Source organism: Rhincodon typus, chromosome 10 (genome assembly GCF_021869965.1).
Source record: "Rhincodon typus isolate 14 chromosome 10, sRhiTyp1.1, whole genome shotgun sequence".
Taxonomy (NCBI): domain Eukaryota; kingdom Metazoa; phylum Chordata; class Chondrichthyes; order Orectolobiformes; family Rhincodontidae; genus Rhincodon; species Rhincodon typus.
Window position 1 is genome coordinate 78,503,172 of NC_063341.1, and position 13,020 is coordinate 78,516,191.

Here is a 13,020-nt window from a genome sequence, read left to right on the forward strand (position 1 = left end):
GTACACCGCCGCCATCTTGGAACCATGACAGCAGAAGCTGTCAATCAAGCAGTATTTTCGCTTGTGTGCACTTGTTTCAACAGACCATTGGATGTCAGGCTTCTCAGTGAAGAAAGCATACTGAACATAGTTTTTCTCCACAATCCAAACCACTGAAGTAGGCCGAATTATTATTCATGATGGGATGTGGGTGTCGCTGACTGGACCAGCACTTATTGCCCAGAGGGCAGTTAAGCATCAACTACATTGCCGAGAGTCTGAAGTCACATGGACTCCAGGCCAGGTAAGGGTGGCATACATCTTTGCCTCCAGGATACTAGTCAGCCATTAGTGGCTGAGGAACTGAATACATACTTTGGTTCTGTCTTCACAAAAGAGGACACAAATCAAATACCAGAATTGTTGGAGGAGGCAAGATTTAGTGGGAAGGAAAAACCAAGGGAGATCAACATTAGTCAAGAAATGGTGGTGGGAAAATTGTTGGGATTGAAGGCTGATAAATCCCCAGGGCCTGATAAGGAAGTAACTCTAGAAATAGTGGATGCATTTGTAGTCATCTTCCAGGATCCTATAGACTCGGGAACAGTCCCTGCAGATTGGAGGGACTAATGTCACTCCAATATTCAAAAAGGGGAGGTAGAGAATGAACAGGGGATTATAGACTGGTAAGCCTAACATCGGTAGTGGGGAAAATGCTTGAATCTATTGTCAACGATTATTATAGCAAAGCATTTAGAAAGTGGTGGCAGCAGGAGACAGAGTCGCATGGATTTATGAAGGGGAAATTATGCTTGACAAATCTGTTGGGATTCTATGAGGATGTAAGTAGTAGAGTTGACAAAAGGGAGCCAGTCAATGTGGTATATTTGGACTTTCAGAAAGCATTTGACAAAGTTCCACATAAGAAATTAATGCGCAAGATTAAGGCACATGGGATTGGGGAAAGTGTATTGAGATGGATAGAAAACTGGTTGGCAGAGAAGAAACAAAGAGAAGGAATTAATGGGTCCTTTTCAAATTGGCAGGCAGTAACTAGTGGGGTGCCACAGAGATCGGTGACGGGACCCCAGATATTGACAATATATATTAAAGATTTAGATGAGGGAACAAAATGTAACATCTCCAAGTTTTCAGATAATACCAAGCTCGGTAGGAGGGTGAACTGTGACGAGGATGCAGAGATCCTTCAGCATGATCTGGACAGGTTGGGTGAGGGGCAAATCAATGGCAGATTCAGTATAATTTGGATAAATGTGAGGTTATTCACTTTGGAGGCAAAAACAAGAAGACAGATTACTACCTGGATGGCTGTAAACTGGGAGAGGGGAATGTACAGTGGGACCTGGGTGTCCTTGTGGACCTGTCGCTGAAGGTAAGCTGCAGGTGCAGCAGGTGGTAAAGAAGGTAAATGGTATGTTGGCCTTCATTGCGAGAGGTTTCGAGTACAGGAGCAGGGATGTGTTGTTGCAGTTACACAGGGCCTTGGTGAGACCACACCTAGAATATTGTGTGCAGTTTTGGTCTCCTTTTCTGAGGAACAAAGAACAAAGAAAATTACAGCACAGGAACAGGCCCTTCAGCCCTCCAAGCCTGCACCGATCCAGGTCCTTTATCTAAACCTGTCACCTATTTTCCAAGGATCTGTATCCCTTTGCTCCCTCCCCATTTATGTATCTGTCTAGATACATCTTAAATGACGCTATCATGCCTGCCTCTACCATCTCTGCTGGCAACATGTTCCACACACCCACCACCCTCTGCGTAAAGAACTTTCTACGCATATCTCCCTTAAACTTGTCCCCTCTCACCTTGAAATCGTGACCCCTAGTAATTGAGTCTCCCACTCTGGGGAAAAAGCTTCTTGCTATCCACCCTGTCTATACCCCTCATGATTTTGTAGACCTCAATCAGGTCCCCCCTTAACCTCCGTCTTTCTAATGTAAATAATCCTAATCTACTCAACCTCTCTTCATAGCTAGCGCCCTCCATACCAGGCAACATCCTGGTGAACCTCCTCTGCACCCTCTCCAAAGCATCCACATCCTTTTGGTAATGTGGTGACCAGAACTGTACGCAGTATTCCAAATGTGGTCGAACCAAAGTCCTATACAACTGTAACATGACCTGCCAACTCTTGTACTCAGTACCCCGTCCGATGAATGAAAGCATGCCGTATGCCTTCTTGACCAATCTATCCACCTGCATTGCCATCTTCAGGTTACAATGGACCTGAACACCCAGATCTCTGTGCATCAATTTTCCCCAGGGCTTTTCCATTTACCATATAGTTCGCTCTTGAATTGGATCTTCCAAAATGCATCACCTCGCATTTGCCTGGATTGAACTCCATCTGCCATTTCTCCACCCAACTCTCCAATCTATTTATATTCGTCTGCATTCTCCGACAGTCCCCTTCACTATCTGCTACTCCACCAATCCTACTGTCATCTGCAAACTTGCTAATCGGACATCTATACCTTCCTCCAGATCAGAAGGAAGGATGATTTTGCTCACGAGGGAGTGCAGCGAAGGTTTACCAGGCTAATTCCAGAGATGGCAGGTCTAACGTATGAGGAGAAATTGACTCAGCTGGGATTGTTTTTGCTGGAGTTCAGATTAAGGGTGGTGGGGTGGGGGGGGGGGGGTACTGTGGGGGAGATCTCAGAGACTTAAAATTCTAACAGGACTGGACACGATAGATGCAGGGAGGATGTTCCCAATGGTGGGCATGCCCAGAACCAGGAGTCACAGTCTGAGGATTCGGAGTAGACCATTTATGACAAAGATGAAGAGACATTGCTTCACCCAAAGAGTGGTGAGCCTGTGGAATTCATTACCGCAGGAAGCAGTTGATGCCAAAACATTGAATGTATTCAAGAAGCGACTAGATGCAGCATTTGGGCTGAATGGGATCAAAGACTATGGGGAGAAAGCAGGATTAGGCTGTTGAGTTGGACGATCAACTTCGATTATGAGGAATGGCGGACCAGGTTCGAAAGGCTGAATGGCCTCCTCCTGCCCCTATCTTTTATGTTTCTACATTAACACAGGCACGATGGGCTGAATGGCATCTTTCTGTGCTCTGTCATTCTATGACTGCATTATTGTAGGTTCCTATGGTCAAGATCAGCAGCTGTCCCTTTTCAAAGTGAGTAGAACATGGAACAGTACAGCACAGCACAGGCCCTTCGGCCCACAATGTTGTGCCAAACTTTTACCCTAAACCTAAAAGGTCTATCTAACCTCCACCCCTACCTTATACTATCATCCATATGCCTATCTAATAGCTGCTTAAATGCCCCTAATGAGGCAGACTCCACTACCCTCTCCAGCAATGCATTCCACGCCCCGACCACTCTCTGAGTAAAGAACCTACCTCTGACGCCTCCCCTTTATCTACCTCCACTCACTTTAAAACTATGCCCCCTCGTAATAGCTACCTCCACCCTAGGAAAAAGTCTCTGGCTGTCCATGCTATCTATACCTCTGATCATTTTGTACACATCCCATCGCTGTACAAACAATTTATTTCAAGAAACCTGAAGTGGAACTGAAGAAGATGCTCCACAAACACTTCCGGCTCTTGATCCTGGACATTTATTTTATTTTTTTTTCAGCTCAGATTCTTATGTTGTTGTTAGTGGTTTTAACGGGGAACCCTAAAGGTACACATTGCCCTGACATAACACAGTGTAGAGCTGGAGGAACACAGCAGGCAGAATCAGAGGAGCAGGAAAGCTGACGTTTCGAGTTGGGATCCTTCTTCAGATGCTTCTCTGATGCTGCCTGGCCTATTGTGTTCGTCCAGCTCCACGCTGTGTTATCTCTGACTCCAGCATCGGCAGTTCTTACTATCTCCGAGTAGTACATATTACCCTGTTGTGTTCTGTCCTGTGCTGATGAAAACAAGCATTTAGTTTCCCAGTTAAACAGTCTCCAGACTGGGAATGCAACAGTGAGTTAAAGGAGCAGAGTTATTACTGCATGACATGAAAAATAAACAGGTTTGAGCTTAACATATCCAGCAGCAACAATACACTGCTGGATTGGTAATAAATAGAAATTTAAATCAACAATGAAAATGAAGGTTGCTAATTCACACTTTCAGGACCCTGTTGGTGAATGGTTCTGACAGACTGAGAGGGGATTGAATTGTAACTTACCTGTGTATATAGCAAAATATTCTTGGGCTGTTTCTAAATTTTGACTTATTTTCTTACTTTTCTCCTCAGAGTCTTTCTTTTCTCGCCATTATTTATCTTTCTAGGATGGATTTGACTCTAATTCAAAACTTTCTCCTTCCTTGTACATCTGTTTTTATCCATGAGTTTCACTAGCTAAGGAGATAGACCATCAGTTACATCGTGCACTGACATGGATGTTGCTGGTTCCTCTCAGTACATCTCACCTCCTGCCTCCAGCAACGTTCACAGCACAAGAAGCTGAGAGCTGTGGGTGAAAGTCCGACTCACTGATATCTAATGTTCACTGCTCCAGCAAGTTCTGGGACAAACAATGTGCAAAAAATTTACTGTCAAACCTTCCTGTTAGCACATCTTTCATCTACCTCATACTGAAGCACACCTTGGATTTTCATAAGAAATAGGAACAGGAGACGGCTGTTTGGCTCCTCAAGCCTATTCCCTCATTCAATAGAAACATATCAGATCTGGCATTCCTCATGATACTTTCCTGTCCTTTCGTCATAAACCTTGACTCGCCTACTATCCAAGAATCTATCTATCTCAGCCTTAAATATACACAAGGACTCTGCCGCCACAGTGCTCTGGAACAAGAAGTTCCAAAGACTCACGATCACCCGAGACAAGAAATTCCTCCTAATCTCAATCTTAAATTGGTGCCCCTTTATTCTGAGACTATGCCCTCTGCTAGACTCCCCCATGACATACTGTCAACATTTACCCATCAAGCCCCTTAAGAAGCTTATATGTTTCAACCAGATCACCTCTCATTCCTCCACACACCAGTGAGTAGAATCCCAACCTGATTAACCTTTATTCACAAGACAATCCCTCCATACCAGGGATCATCCCCGTGAACCTTCCCTCAACTACCTCCAATGAAATGATATATTTCCTTAAATATGGGGCCAAAACTGCTCACAGTACTCCAGGTGTGGTCTCATCAGTTGCGATAAGCCTTCCCTACTCTTACACTCCAACACCCTTGAAATAAGGGCCAACATTCCATTAGTCTTCCTGATTATCTGCTGCACCTGTGTGCTAGCTTTCTGTGCTTTGTGCACAAGCTCCCCTAAAGTCCCCTTTTTGTAGCTTTCTGCACATTTTTCTGTATTTAAATAATACTCTGTTCTTTTGTTTTCCTTTCCAAAACGAACAACTATTGACAGTATCAAATTGATGGGCTAAAGATCCTCTTCTATACTGAATGATTCTATAGTTATAGTGTCACAGACCCTTTGGTCCAAATTGTCCATGCTGACCAGATATCCTACATTAATGCAACTCCATTTGCCAGCATTTGTCCCATATCCCTCTAAACCTTTCCTATTTATGTACTCATCCAGATGCCTTTTAAATGTTGTAGTTGAACCAGACTCCACCACTTCCTCTGGCAGCTCATTCCATATACGCACCACCCTCTGCGTGAAAAAGTTGCCCCTTGGGTCCCTTTATCCCCTCTCACCTTAAACCTACGCCCTCTCATTTTGGATTCCTCTACCCTGGGGAAAAGACTTTGGCCATTCACCCTATCCACGCCCTTCATGATTTTATAAACTTCTACAAGGTCACCCCTCAGCCTCCGATGCTCCAGGGAAATTAGCCCCAGCCTAGTCAGCCTCTCCCTTTTGCTCAACTCTCCAATCCCGGCAATATCCTCATAAATCTTTTCCGAATCCTTTTCTTTCCTATAGCAAGGAGAGCAGAGTTAAATGGAGTATTCCAAAAGTTCTTGGAACTTCACATTTTCATCATTATATTGTATTTGCCAGCTTGTGCCCACTTATTTCAGGATGCCTACACATATAGCAGCATGCTGTAGCCTTCTGATAGAGATACAGAAAGCATCCTGCAAGGGAGAGGGTTTAACAGATTGGATGCTTTGGCATATCGGAGATGAAAAATTGTTTCAAGTACTTTTTTTTATACAATGTGAATAATTACAGTAAGTCTCCAAGATGTAGGTTACAGGCTGCTGATGAGAGGCAAGAAAAGTTGTCCTGCAGCACGATAGGAGATGTCAACAGAAATACAGTCTTACCTTGGATGTGGCTTGGTGCAATTCCAGCCGTCAAACATATCACCAGCAAGAAAAGGAGGGATTTCCTGAAGAGAAATAAACTCCAGATCAGTCAACCTTAAAAGTTGCTTTGAAGTCTGCAACCTTCCACAGCGTATCATGCTTTTGACAGAGAATTTTACAAAAACCAACCATTAAGCCCATCAATTGCATGCATGGATTTATACTCCAAACGAGTCACCCTCACCATTCTCCAGTCTTTTAATTTTTCTGCTCCTAATAGTAATGCAATCTAATCATTTCTCCCTCATGTTCCAATCCATCCAAACATTTGCATTCATCTCAGCTGCTGTAAGCACTCTGTGCGGGAATGATCTGTACATTCTCATCATTCTTTGGAGCTCGTGGTTTAATCATATTTCATTGAATTGGAGTCATATTCGATGCAAAGTAACATGATATATAAACAGAAATTGCTAGAAAAACCTCAGGTCAGGCAGTATGTGTGGACAGAATTCAGAGTTAGCATTTTGGATCGAGTGACCTTTCTCAGAACATGATACATGATTGGCTATGAGTTTGAAAGCCACATCCAATCTTAACTTGTACCAATAAGACACACAAATAAATCAGCTGATCACAAATTAAGGGGCAGCATGCAGTAAAACAGTCATTGTGATGAGTTTGGGAACAACTTGATCAAACATTGAATCTCTTTAGAGACATTTTGTCACCCTTCATGATTCACATGTCTGTGCTGCATCATACATGATATCAGTTTGTTTTCAAACTACATCACTGAAGAATTAATCAAACCATTAATTATTGATGAACAATGTTCTTATCTATGAAAGTATCAGAAATGTGAAAGGGGTGAATAGAGTGATGGTCAAGAATCATCCAATCAGGTAACCAGGGGTCTGCCTGCTTTCTGAGGGGCTGTGGGAGGATGGGAGTTGAACCACGTTAAGTTAATCAATGGAGGAGGCAAGGTGATTGAGTCCAGGGGAGATAGTGGCAATAGTGGTTGTGTCAACAGACTAGCAGGGGAGCAACTGACAGCGTTTGTGGTCAAAACATTGAATGTTTTCAGGAATGAGTTATCGATACAATTCTTAGGACTAAAGGGATCAAAGGGTATGGGGAGAAAGTGGGAACAGAGGACTGAATTAAATGATTAACCGTGATCATGCCGAACGGTAGAGCAGGCTCAAAGCACCAAATGTTCTAATTCTATTCCAATTCTCTATGTTTCAATTTTCTTTACACAAAGTGAGAGAATGTGGAAGTCCTTACCCAGGGAATGGTCAAGATGAATTGTACCCATACCTTTAAGGGGAAGCTGGATAAACATGAAGCAGAAAGGAATAGAAGGCTCTGGTGATAGGCTGAAATGGAGAGGGAGTGGGAGGAGTCTTGTGTGGTGTAGGATCTCTAGCACAGAGCAACTGGGCAGCACAGTCTGTCTCAATGCTGTGATTTGTAGGCAACTCCATTTAATTCTCCTTGAAAATTCACTGAAAGATTTCAAAAGCAAGATCATCTGCTATTCAGGAGTCATGATTTAATCTTGCCAATGTATGTTTAGGATTTCCCAGAACACATGACTTCAATTCCTCAACAGGCTCAAAGTATGAAATGCTGTTAGCTGCAGGACCTCACAACATGATACTGGCTTCAAAATTCACTTCCATTTGATTTCGAGCCATCATGAAATACGTCAAAGATAAGCAGAACTTACCAATCCAGAAACTATCGTCCAGCGGCATTTCAAAATAAAAGGTCATTCCACTGAATGATTAATATTTTACACAAAATTGCTTTAGGGCTTCATTTGTAAATATTTTCACTGGCTCTAGATTAACAAGTCTGATCTTAGACAATCTTGAATAATGATAAAATATTTCCGTCTTGTTCACAGAATAAACAGCAATGGCAATTTGGGTTTGCACATTAAACTAAGTAAATTTTTACAGGTGAGCTAAGTCTTCTTTGATGCCTAACAACTTTTCTAGCATTGAAAATTTTACTTTTACGTGTGTGGATATTCATTCCTTCAGGTTTTAAGCTTTTACCGAAGACATAAAAAAAACTGAACCGAAAAGCTCTGATTTTAACTTTTCATTTCTGTGTTTTGCCTTTCTTGTGTAACCCTATCTTCCCCTTTTTCTCAAACCTGTTTTCCATTGAATTAAATATTTAAACTTATACTTCCTAGTTTATGCTGTGCCTGTCTCAGTCAGAGTTCTTCAATCTGATTGCTTGAGGAGACATGATCTTTTCCCAGATCCCTTGTAGCAGCTGAAATGGCTCTCCAGTTCTTATGTATTGGAGTTGAAAAGTCCACAAAAAATCTGCTAGAAATATAATGCACAACAAGCACCAATCCCTCACCCAAAGTCCAGGCTTTTTGACTAACCCTGTAAACCCAGAACTAAACATGTGATTATTATTCAGAAGAATATAAAACACAGGGGTAGGAGTCCATAAGACCATAAGATGTAGGAGCATGGAGGATCGAGAAGGCAATGGCTAGTGGTATTATTGTTAGACTGTTCATCCAGAGACCCAGATAATGTTCTGGGCACCCAGGTTCGAATCCTGCCATGGCAGATGGCATTAAAAATCAATCTGGAATTAAGAGTCAATACAGGATGGAGGGAGAGGAACACGAACACAGGTCAGGCAGCATCAGAGGAACAGGAAATTCGATATTCCTAGTCAGGACCTGTCATCAGGACTGAGAAAGGGAGCACAGAAATAATTGGAGAGGGGTGTTGAGTTGGGCGAAGGTAGGTGGGGTGGTGTTAGGTGGATGCAGCTTGGGAGTTGGTCAATGGGAAGGGTGGAGTGGATAGGCGAGAAGGAAGATGGACAGGTTATGTCAGGTCAAGGAAGCGGGAAGAGGGGAGGGCTGGCCATGAGATGAGGCCAAGAGTGAGGAGATTTTGACACTAGTGAATTCTATGTTGAGCACATTGGGCTGTAAGCTTCTGGAGGCGGAATATAAGGTGTTGTTCCTGCAATGTTTATGCAGCCTCATTGTGACATTGCAGGTAGCCCAGGATGGACATGTTCCCCAGGGAGTGGGAGGGGGGGAGTTGAAATGCCCTGCAACCGGAAGGTGGTGTGATTGGAGCTTACAGAGTGCAGATGCTGTATGAATCTGACACCGAGTCTACACTTGGTCTCCCCAGTGTAGGGGAGACTACATCAGAGCAACAGATGCGACAGACCAGGTGAATCCCTGTCAGATATGGAATGATTGTTTGGGGCTTGCATGGAGATGAGGGGGAAGCGAAGGGCCTCCTCCAGCTCCACACTGTACTGACTCTGAGTTACAGCATCTGCAGTCCTTGCTATCTCCTGAAATTAAGAATCTAACGATGACTGTCGATTGCCAGAAAAAAACCCATCTGTTTCAATAATGTCCTTTAGGGAGGGAAACTGCTATCCTTGCCTGTCTGGCCTACATGTGACTCCAGACCCAGAGCAATGTGGTTGATCCTTAACTGTTCTCGGAGAAATTATGGATGGGCAATAAATGCTGGCTCAGCCAGCAATGCCCTCATGCTGTAAATGAATTAAAAAAAAAGAAACAGAATTTGGCCCATTCTGTCTGCTCCAACATACGATCATGGTTAATAGGTTTCACAACGCCATTCTTCTGCTGTCTCGCCAAAACCTTTGATCCCTTTACTAATCAAGGACCTATCTGTCTCTGTCTTAAAGACACTCAATGATTTGGCCTCCACAGCCCTCTGCAGCAACGAGTTCCACAGATTCACCATGCTCTGGCTGAAAAAAATTCTTCCTCTCTGGCCATTTGGCCCCTCAAGCCTGTTCTACCATTCAGTAAGATCAGGACTGATTCTGTGAGCCATTTTCCCCAACATTCCCATATGTCTGAATTCCCTTTGGTACACAATGGGTTATCGATCACTGCCTTGAATATACACAACAGCTGAGCATTCATGGCTCTCTTAAGTCCACTTGCTGGAACATACATCCATTAAAATCATGTCCAGAGGGAGCAGAAATGTCAGTAAGCTTGTGCCTCCTAAAGTTTCCCAATCTAGTTCAAGCAACTTCCACTCACAAGCTGGTACTTCCTCATGCATCACAGGCCCAAACTCTTCCTTTATCATTGTTTTAATCGACTTGTTACAACACACCTGTGTGGCAGGCTGGGACTTGAACCCTGATGTCACTGTACGTAGGGGCCATTTTAGAAACTTAGCTGCAATTCAGGCTTAGATTTTCCTGTTTATGAGCCTGTGACTTCAATTAGTAAAAGGCATGGTGCCAAATCACCTTCCTTTATTTATATGTCTAAAGACATTTAGAGATACATGTGTGCATTTATATATATGGATAGACAAGCAGAGATATATAATCACACATAGGGATATTGCAGGAAGAGGCCATTCATCCCATTATGTCTGTGCTGAACCATTGACAAAGCTATCCAATGAAACCCACGTTCTCTTCTGGCATCGTAGAATCCCTACAGTGTAAAATCCTGTCACTTATCTTTTAAGGGTTTATTCAATTCCCTTTTGGATGCAACTGTTCAGCCTGCTGCAGGAGGTCTTTTTGTACAGGGGTAGTGTCCCAGCCTGTTAGCCAGAAACGGAATATCAACCTGTAAATCCATCCAGGCTGGAGGGAAACAGGAGTGAGGTAGTTAGCCATTCCTGGTTAGCCATGTGACCGAAAGAAATGGGAGCCTCCCACCATCTTAATCCCTAACTCCAGGTAGTAGCGTGCATGTAGAAGTGTATGTAGCCACAGCAGCACAATGATTCACTAATATCCTTCAGGGAAGGTAACTGCTATCCTTACACAGACCAAGCTACACGTGTCTCCCAGACCCACAGCAACCGTCCCCTTGTGACTGACAATAAATGCTGCCCTAGCCAGCATTGCCAACATGCTGTGTGTGAATTACAAAAACATACAACCTCTGGGATCATCTGTAACACACGTCCATTGAATCTGTTTCCCTCTCAGACACTACATTCCAGGTTGTTAAAAGGCACAATTGTATAAGCTACATCTCCTCCTCCCCTTGAATTTTTGCTTTGCTAATTATTTTAAATATATAGTTTATATACATTGGAGGTGGGGATGGTAGGTTATCACATGTTGTTCTATCATTGCCAACTGTCTGCCTTTTGTGCAACTGATCACCACTTTCGTGCTCCATTTACTACATTCCCCCGAGGCCCCTGAAATCAGATGTTTCCAAAATCGCTCAAATTGCTCCATAATCCATCATGATTATGCACACGAGTCACATTGATTATGGGATTGAGTTAAGCACACTCCAAAACAGCTGCTTTCCTGGCCTCCATGCAAGAAGGGGCTGGAGACAGCTGTTAGCATATAGGGGAAAGGAAAGGCATTTTAATGTTGCTGCACCATATGAATTTGGATGAAACCATATTCGCTCCTATTTCAGTGCTAAAAAAATCCCTCAAATTCTTCACTGATCTGTTTCTGGTCTTGTGATTAATCAGGGCTGTCTCGTTCTCTGTCTACAATGAAACAGTTGCTTTAAGTCACAATACTAAAGGCTAGAAGTTTAGACAAACTCAGGATCTTGCCTTCAATTTGATTTTCAGGTTAAGGAATGGAATGTTATGTTGTTTCCCAAATTCTTATCCTTCTTATTTTACTTGTAGGTTGCCTTCATCTTCATCCATCCTTCATCTTCACTATCCCTCCTCCATATATACTATCCCCGCCCCCCCATCATTATCCTTCTCTTCTTGATCTTCAACCATCTTCCCTCCATTTAAAGTCATTCCTCCTCCATCTTCTGATATCCTTTCCCCATCTTCAGCCATCTCTTCTCCACCATCAGATCTTTCCCCTTTCACGATCCCTCCTCCTTCAGACATCTTTCATAGAATCCCTACGGTGTGGAAACCTTAGGCCCTTCGGCCCAACAAGTCCACACCGACCCTCAAAGCAAGCCACCCAGACTCATCCTCCTAATTCTCACATCCCTAGACACTATGGGCAACTTAGCATGGCCAATCCACCTAGCCTGCACATCTTTGGACTGTGGGAGGAAACCGGAGCACCCAGAGAAAACCCACACAGACACGGGGAAAATGTGCAAACTCCACACAGACAGTCGTCCGAGGTTGGGATCGAACCCCAGTCCCTAGTTCTGTGAGGCAGCATTGCTAACCACTGAGCCACCGCGCCGCCCTCCAGTCTTCCTCCTCCTCCTCTTTCTAGTTTCTGATTGAAACCTAAATTCTACCACCTTCCAATTCACCCTCTTCCGGTCAATTGCCCTCAAACACCCTAACCACTTTACATCCCATGTCCATGTCTTCCAACATCTAACTGTATACCTCAGGCTGATTAGTCAGAAGATAATGTCAAACAAAACCAATGAGCAGAACGCTGAGGGCACGCATTGACTAAAGACCATTCTTACCTCTTATGGGGAAATCTAGGACTAGGGATCACCATTTAAAAATCAGGGGTCAGTCGTTCAAAAACAGAGCTGAGGAGACACTGTCTCACTGAGGGTCATGAGTCTTTGGTACTCTCCCCAAAAAGACAGTGTAAGCAGAGTCTTTGAATAATTTTTAAGGCAGAGGTCGATAGATTCTTGCTAAGGGAGTGAAAGGTTATCGGAGCTACGCAAGAATGCAGATTTGAGTTTACAATCAGATCAGCTGTGATATTATTAAATGGCAGAATAGGCTCGAGGGGTTAAACAGCCTACTTCTGCTTTTTGTTCATTTGTACAAGCCTCCAAACTGGTGGCCCAGA

At 43.5% G+C, this 13,020-nt stretch overlaps 1 protein-coding gene across 1 annotated transcript in view; it reads right to left on the reverse strand.

Annotated features, from left to right (window-relative positions):
• LOC109937347 (collagen alpha-1(XXIV) chain) overlaps positions 1-13,020 on the reverse strand; it is a 180,451-nt gene that overhangs the window by 131,225 nt on the left and 36,206 nt on the right. Inside the window, exon 2 of the mRNA XM_048601567.1 lies at positions 6,244-6,308. Coding sequence (XP_048457524.1) covers positions 6,244-6,308 — 65 coding nt within the window. The remainder of the gene's footprint in view (positions 1-6,243; positions 6,309-13,020) is intronic.